Source organism: Haliotis asinina, chromosome 13, assembly GCF_037392515.1.
Source record: "Haliotis asinina isolate JCU_RB_2024 chromosome 13, JCU_Hal_asi_v2, whole genome shotgun sequence".
Classification (NCBI taxonomy): domain Eukaryota; kingdom Metazoa; phylum Mollusca; class Gastropoda; order Lepetellida; family Haliotidae; genus Haliotis; species Haliotis asinina.
The window spans coordinates 50,769,611-50,778,549 of NC_090292.1; the positions used below are offsets into that span (position 1 = coordinate 50,769,611).

The window sequence follows — 8,939 nt, forward strand, 5'->3', positions numbered from 1 at the left end:
CAGATTCAATTTGTTGGGGGGACGTCTCTGGCGCGTAGGTCTCCCCGTCAGCCGCACTTGACCATCGTCTGGTGGTGGAGTGATCTCCATGAGACGCCGAGCCTCAGTGGCAAGGTCCAGAAGGGATGGAACGTGCCTGGTCTGGGTGAGTGAGTGAGTGGTCTGGCCTGGGCGAGAGGATGAGGATGAAGAGACGGGCGTTTGACTGACCGGGGTGAGTGAGTCAGTCAGGTCCGACATCGGATCAGGGCGAGCGGAGGAGGTGGTTGTTGACACTGATGTGTGGGTGACCGGAGTGAGTGTGTGAGTCAGGTCCGACACTAGGTGAGGGCGATCAGAGGAGGTGGTTGTTGACACTATTGAAGGGAAAGAGGGAATCCAGAGGGGGGATGGCAGGAGAGGGGATTGCAAACGGGAAAGCTCTGTATCAAGGGAGGGAGTAGGTGAGAGAAGAGAAGTAGTGACTGTGGGTTGAGCAAGAGAGACTGGAGTAGAGTGATCAGATGAGTGGAAAAGAGAGGGTGCGGGAGAATGAGACAGTTCAAAAGCGAGAGGGTTTGTTGCAGATAGGAGGAGGGGTTGGGAAGGGAGAGGTCTAGGGAGAGGTCTAGGGAGGGATGGCAGAGGGGGAGGGATTGGAGCACGCTCCATAGGCTGCTCATATAAGTTGTGTTGGTGACGTCTACGACAGCGTCTGAGTATTGCTTTCCTAAATCGGAAGGCAACACCAGACGCTATCGCGACGACACCAAACACAACCAATGAGATCACAGTCGCTCTAAGCGATCCCACATCTGAAAAAAACGAAAAGAGACCTAAAAATCCAAGGGTGGTTTGTTTCATACATCGATAACGTGTTAATTACTTTTCGAATAAAACAGAAGACGCACGCATTGACACATAATTATGTACTTTATTTTTTACCTTCACATGTCTGGCCATTGATTGTCACCCTCCCCACGTCTCCTTGAAGGTCCTGGCATTGTCCACCTTTCCCTTGAATTTACTGAAATATTATCATTTTTTTGCTAATACGAAGTTGATCATTTCAATATTTTCTCATTATTTTTCACATTACGTTCCCACCTTGTTAACTTCAGACGCAACAAGAATGTTGACATAGACATTAACATATAGAAACCAGAACCGGATTTTTTTTTTTTTTTTTTTTTTTTAAAATGTGAGGAGTACGGCTACTAACGTGTACGCTTGAATTATTTCATTGCATGAAAAATTATGGATGGTGTTCCCCTTTTGATGAGAGTGTTGGGAAAAAAATTGTTTGACTTTGCAGCGAAATGATGTAGCTGAACGAAAAGTATTGAATAATAATATTATTATTATTAATACGAATTGCGAGGGTGACACAGAGACTAAGACTTAAAACATATTCCTTTAGATTCATTCTTAATATGATGAATAAGCACTTACCTTGAGACGTGGGAATAGTCTGAGATCTAACTCCACCCTATCCCTCCTCCCTACAAGTCTTATCAATGTTGTCTGTGGATAGGGGGCACCATGTAAGTGCGTGTAGGTGCCCCCGCCGGCCCTACACACAATTTGTTGTGGGGTGAAGCTACAAAACTGCCCATTAAAGGACGTAGCATCCACGCCAACCAACAACAGGATAAGCAGAAGAATTGGTAACATGGTGTCTTCTTGAATGCGATACCAAGAATGACCAAATTAAAAATAAAATAGTCCCCAAACCCGTCACAACCCATCATAGCTTTTCACGGAAAGATTTCGCGGAGCGGTGCCCTTTTGATCTCTTTATCTTTAAGGATCAATGTGTGAGTGTTTCCATCATCAAACACATTCATATGATTCATATGATTTTTATCCGCTTCCCATAAGTGTCGGATTGTTCACAGCCCGCCATATATTTATGTATCTGTATAGTAAAACCCTATGAAGATGGGAGCGAGAAACAGACTATAACTGTTCCATTGTTGACTTCGCAATGCTATCGTGTGCACTCGTGCGGTAAACCTCTCCCGCTATACTCCCTATAGTTCATATCAGAAAATGAAATATGATATTATTCGGGAATGCAAAGATTTGGAATATATACAGTGTAAAACGTAGATGTAATGACCTCTAAAACCAAGCACATACGACCAGTAAAACTCATTTCTATAGGTTTGGCAAATTCTTTCAATAATTATGATTATTTTCACTTTTGTTAACCGAACTCGGAAAAAAGTGACCAATACTACTTCAGTAAACGTTTTCTCATGGTCCCTCAGATGTAATTAAATCACAAATTTTCGACCGGAAAAAATACCAAACTAATTAGCACTCACCATAAAGACATCTCATTTTGACATGATTTGTAGGTGTCAGTCTCCCACTGAAGAAACATCCCATATACAACTTGACAATATGTGTTTTTAAGTATTGACATGTATCAGCAATGTATTAATTACTTCATTGAGATGTATAGTATAAAACATATCATATTACTTGCAAATATTTTCTTAAGTTTGGATAAGTAAATAACTGATAAGTACACAAGTTTGGTGAGGTTCTTGAAATTTTACTTATCTAATATATTATAAATGTCTTCATACTTACATTAGTTTAAATGTTGATATCTCCTGTTGAAATCCTCTATGGCTTTTGTTGCAGCCACTTCAGCTTCACCCTTGTGGAGAAGGGCTACCGCATCCTTGATATCACTTATATCAAGAATCGAAATAATCAAACAGTCTTTTGTTTGAATCGACAGAGTCTTTTGAACTCTGTCTAAACTAAATAGATGATCATCAATGACCAAAGTCACGAGACCACAGTAATTTGAGTTGATGGGTAAAGCCTCGTGCAAGCACAGTTCATCCAAGAAATATGTTAGAAGCGATATGATTTGGGAAGAAACTCGCTCCCCTAAAATTTGATCAGTTTGAAGGTTATTCCCAAGTAGGAATCGGAACGCTGTTTTGGCAGAATTAAAAAGTAGCTGGAAGCTCATGGTCAGTCAGAAGAGATATGAGATGAAACTCTCGGTAGAAAGTCTTTTTTTACTATCAAACTTCTATGTTTAATTTACACACCAAAAAATTTCCGTTCTACGCATTCTATTATATGAGAATCTTTTCTCCAGTAAATCGATAAAAAACCCACCCATGACTAATATTTGCTTTATAAACATTCTATCTATCAACTATACACCCTTACTTTCATTTACTCACGCAACCCCCATGTTCAACTTTTTTGAAGTGTATAAAAACTGTTTACTTTTTTTTGCAAGGAGGAAAAATATGTTTACATTCTCACGACCACAGGTGTAACTTCGTGAAAGTACAGTGATGAAGGCGTGAAAAAAAAAAAAGAAAGAAATTGCGTTTTAGATTTATTGTTTATAAACCTTCTCCCTTGTGTTTACATAAACTTTATATAAAGAACAAGTATGTCAAAGGTTGGGTCAAACCATACAATTATGTATTATAAGTGTTTCCATGCAGTTATTTTATGATTAGCTATATCTCCAATGGCATGCCTGAACAAATTAAGCTCTGTTTTGTCAGCCCCCTTCAATAAATATAGCCATTGAATTTCATGATGAAAATATATAACGAAACCAAACATTGAAACCCAAAAGCTTATATGTCTCTACAAGAAATGGAATATGTCGAAGTCCAGTATATGTGTCTGATTTGGAAAACGTTCGCCAAAACGCATTCATCAACGTAAGCGTGGGTTGGAAACGGTGCATATAGCCCCGCCCATTGTTGCGTTTTCGCATTCGCTCCGGATGAGTTTAGGTTTATATTCTTCCCACGTATCTACTTTGATTTCAAAGTTCGTCGAGAGCCTTTGATCAATTATAAGCAGACATGAGGATATGTGTGAAATGTGTTGCTAACAACCCTCACATTTTCGTACATGCTTCAAAACCTCCACGCCAATATAATTGAGAGGTTTCTTGAGGAATAAACCTACAGACCGACACATCAATATGTAACGTTTTAATCCATATCAAGTGCATCACCAAAATACAGGAATCTCGTCATTATGGGTGGCGATAATTAAGAACATCTGTCAAAATTCTGTGTTTTGATCATACATTGAATATGTATGCCTATTGTGTCAACACCGCGAACTCCATCCTCAACAAGTTAGTCTGAGGCTCTATACGAGTATGTCAATATGACGAGAGGCAGTAAACTATCTTTTCTTATCGTTGTGATGAGAGTCTCCACAGTGCACTCTACGTGCTCAAGTAATGTTCACTCAACCATACACATGTGTTATTTTGTTATGAATTCATTTACTATTTGTCGTAATATCCTAATCTTTTTAGACTTGATGTTTCATCAGCGTGAAGTTCTATACCGATGTGTCAATGTGGCGAGGCAGGACACTATCGTTCTCCGTCATGCGAGGCTCTCCACTAGTGCGCTCTACATTCTCAATTAATATTTCACTGAACATTATACATCTTCATGAAACCTTGTACCATTTTTTCATAATATTGTGATGTGTTAGAGAGAGATCATGATCATCATCTTAACCCACCATGGAATTTGCATCAGGTTTGATCTTGGTGAAACTACAACACACAGAAATATTCTTTTTTTCAATTACAAAACTTTTATTTCACGAATGGCGGCATACAGAATTTACACCAACATTTCTACATTCTAAAATCTTTCTAACTTTCCAAAGTCAATCTCGCCAGGTACGCCAAGACCTGGTTTGCTCTTCACTAGCAACCTTTTTGGTCGATGGATCTTCATGTTTTTTCCACTGCTAGTCCTCATGAGACGCTTTGGTGCACCTAAACTGCGCAACACTTTGCGAAACTCTTTGTAAGCACGTGGTCGTCTGTCCATAGAAGAGTGCAGAATAGCAAAACGAATAAGTTTCACAAGGTTTGAACCTTTTAACCATTTTCCATCTGTCGACATCATTTCCAAATTATCGTTCACACGCAGGTCATTTGACTCAATTTTATTCTTGAGAAAGAGCCAGAGAGCCATCAACTTCCCCATCGTTTTTGCTGACGAAATGTTCTTTAGAAGTCGATCGGACACGTGTAACAGAATGTCACTGTTGATGCCTAATTTTTGAAGATTCTCGGCATTGTTCCCCCCTTCTGCTGTCATCGATTGAGGATCCTCCTCTGACCGCTCAGTCACTGTCAGAGATGCTGGTGTCACTGCTGTCGTCGTCGTCATAGGTATCATTGGTGTCGGTGTCACTGGAGTCTTCTCCGATGGAGTCTCTTGTTCTTCCCGTTCTGACAACAGCCTCTGGTAGGTGTCCCTCGTCAAGAGAACCATGGGCTTGGTCATGGTCAAGCTTGTCTCTCGAATAGTGCTGAAACAGGGACCTTATGCAAGTCCGTAGTACGTAGTGATGATCGATTAGGAGTTGACGTTTTTCAGCACCTCCTACCGTCTTGCTCCCTAGTGTCCGAATGAGCTTCTTGTGTCTTCGCAGTTGGGTTTTATGATCGTCAGAGAGTGTAATGTTTCCTCTCAGAATGTTGTAGATCAAGGTGATAATGGCTTTGAATTGTTCGCTTGAGAGATGGGTGAGCAGCGCCTTCCTTTGTTTTGTGTTTACTTGCTCCAGTGAATGTAGAAATTTCTTTTGATTCTCCAGCAGATCGGCCATATTGTTTGTTTGGTTAGATATACCTATATTGATATCAATGATACTGTCACAATTGAATTCTTTCACGAACAGTCACAAAGTGGACAGCACTTCCCCAACGATCCGGGATGTCGATACCACGAGTTTTGATGACACTTTTAAGATTGTTGATAGCCTCCGACTTCTCCGCGTACCAGGTGTCACACTGAAGCAGTGTCACTTCTGCTTCTCTAGGCGGGTAAGCCACTGAGATCCAAGAATATTCCTTCTTGTTCATGTCACAGCCAGCGCACAAATGATTTGACTTGGAGAATGAGGTCTGATTTATTTATTTATTTTTTTTTATGACTACTTAGGTAAGTACACTGTGCAGATGTCATCCGGGAATATGCCCGTGCGCAATCGTCCGTAGCGTTCGTCGGCTTGTGGTGAAGCATCCACAACCAGATACCCATATTTTTGTCCAGTTACGGCGTCCCGGAAGGCTTCTATTTTGCCTGACCTGGAAATATTTGCGACGCTAAAATTTTGTATTCGTGCGCCGGACGTGGGTTGGATAACAGAACAAAGTGATGCGTGTTTAACGACATGGTTCGGTTGAATTCTCCTTTGGGATAGGCTGACTGTTGTATGTTGATGACTGAAATCCCAAGATGGTGGGACAGTGTTGTGTAGAGGTGTAAAAACAACGGATTCTTGCACACCTCCTGCATGTAATCGTCGAGTATGAGCAAGCACCTTTTGTCGGACTCTGAGGAATAGGATTTCAGTTCGTCTTCCGTGGGTAGCGCATTTTGAAATTGTATATTTGGTATGCTTTTCTCCATGTCGTTGTACAACTCCTGCCACACGGCATAACAGTAAATGATCAAGTTGGGTGATGGATCGAACATGTTCGCAGCCTCGAGCAATAGCCTTGAAACCCATCTAGTCTTCCCCGATGACGTGCCCCCGATGACAGCGATCGTGGTTGGCGTTTTGAAAGGCAATAGGCATTTGGTCTCTTCCATGATGAGTTGCTGCTGTTGTTGCTGTTGACTCTCATGCATTCACTTTGGTCACTGACGCTAACAGTCATCAACATGATGATTTATAGACAAAAAAAGCCATTAAAAGTAATCTACATTTTTTTTTATTTACATTCTACAGAGAAAAAAATATCAAGCTACAAAATATACAATAATATGTTACTATACAAAGAATATGTACACACGAGTTCAAGAACAGATAGCAGATGATATACAATGAGTGCAATATCTGAAATATCGACACATGGTTCTCGATACAAAAGCATCATTCCACAGCAAGTCGTGAGGATGAAATGGATGGACAATCTGGTTCAAACTTAAATGATCTTTGAATTTGCGCAGCAGGTAATACAAACAATACAAACCGCAGTTGTCTGACTCTATGGATTGCAACTGCTGACTGTTACGTACGTAAGAACTGACATGCGTTTTTAAATAACGGTCAAAGTCCACATCCACTGGTTCTCCGAGACTGTCAAAAAGTTCTGCTCTCTTCCCTTTGATGACCATGGCGATCCAATGACGACCTTTGCTTTGTCTTATCTCGGTATTGACGATAAGACCCACACCTTGGGCAAGCATGTTGTCAGGGATGGAGAGTGGTAGGGTATTTTTGGCGTACACGCCCAACACATGTCTCTGTAAGCTGGAATCACACTGGACAGCACACCAAAGCTCCGAAGCCTTCATCTGACGTTCTACTTGACAAACACGTTCCGCGCTTTATCAATCTCAATCAGAGAGTTTCTCTGAGTCATGACAATGCAGCTCAGTGGTTTAGTGAGGGCTGATTTGAACTCCAGTTCCAGCCTCACGTCTCCAGACTTCACCAAATTGAGGTATTCCGAATCGGCACAAATCTTGCCCAGGTCAAAGACGTAGAGGGCACTTCCCAGGAGAAACTCACTTCTGCTGATGCCGTTGCTCTTGCCTTCCGCCCACAAACCCATACCATCGAGCATGCTGACATAAGTGGCGACATCGTCCACTTCGGTCGGCTGACCTGGTACACTGGCACCATCGACGTAGAGGGTAATCTTTTTCACCATCGAGGATAAAAAATTGTATGGGTTGCGATCGTATGAACCATTCAGAGAGGCCGATTCGACCAAGCCAACGATATAACGGCTCGCCACGGGGTTGGAGACGTTGTCGATGGAATGACTCAGCTGCGATGTCGGGATGCTGGTGACCTTGACCTCGCTCTTCGTGTATGGGTAGAGGGCGTTAGACTTTTCGAAAAGGGAGTTGTGAGCCAAGATCAGAGTGGGGTTGACTTTGACTTTGCAGACCTGCAGATAAGCATCCAGGAGATGCACTTTGAATTCGTGGCCGGTCACGCTGGTGATCAGACAGAATTTGGGTTCTGATCTATACATTTTCACAGTCATGTCCACTTCGTTGATCAGGTGACGGTTCATTTCGAAGATGTCTTCAAAGATGGGACCTGACATGGTCAGTTCCTTGCTTTTGGCGATAAAAGAGGCACGTGTCATCATTCCATTGTTGACCGATCCCGTGACGTCACTGCTTTCCAAGTCCGCATAGGCCACAGCGTAGTCCTTGTAGAACAGCTGTGAGGTCAACTGCGTGCTTTTGGCTTCTGCATCGTACCCGAGCAGAGCTTTCATCATGCTCTTGTAGGCATAGTGGTTGTTGGTCGAGGACACCAGCTGATTCTGTAGGTAGACAGTCGTTTGAGAAAATAAAGCCGACATAAACAAATTTATGGGAGCCACGTTTTCATCTTCCGCCAATGGCGTGGTGCCGTCGGCTTGAGTGACCTTGACCTTGACGTGCAGACGGGTCCTTTTCAGATCGATGTAGTCGGCTCCCGAATTGGACACGTGAAACTCCAGCGGGCTCGAGTCGTTGATTTGACTCAACGGCCTCACGTTAACGAAATAATGCTTCTGCACCGAACTCTGATAAGGCGGAAGTGAAAACAAATTCAACGCTTCTGGAACCAGTTCCTCAAAGTCCCCGTCGTTTATGAGAGACATGCTTTTGGTTCTCTTTTAACTGAAAATGTCCTCTTCTCGCACGGGAGTGCACTTGAGCGCTTTGGCGGTCTTCGAAGGGATGATGGAGGCAGTGTTCTCGGTACGACGAATTTTCTTCGTTGTGACGCATCTCTCGCCTGCCTTGCGTTTTATAGCCTTGGCTCTCTTGTCTTTGGCTTCGGCTCTTTCTACCTCGCTTTGAGATTCCGATGTCACGTGCATGGTGACGTCACGTGTTTGTTGTCAAAATAGTGTTTGAACTTGGCATAGTCAGGAACGTACAGCGGACGAGATTCCATGATGA

At 42.5% G+C, this 8,939-nt stretch overlaps 1 protein-coding gene across 1 annotated transcript; it reads right to left on the minus strand.

Annotated features, from left to right (window-relative positions):
* Window positions 1–7,330: 7,330 nt before the first annotated feature.
* LOC137259666 (uncharacterized protein F54H12.2-like) lies at window positions 7,331–8,635 on the minus strand. The gene has a single exon (XM_067797267.1). The coding sequence runs from the start codon at window positions 8,633–8,635 to the stop codon at window positions 7,331–7,333; it is 1,305 nt and encodes a 434-aa protein (XP_067653368.1).
* Window positions 8,636–8,939: the final 304 nt, after the last annotated feature.

Bases quoted from the DNA above. Each gene is read 5' to 3' on its own strand.
- LOC137259666 (XM_067797267.1), bottom strand. From the start codon at position 8,635: ATGTCTCTCATAAACGACGGGGACTTTGAGGAACTGGTTCCAGAAGCG.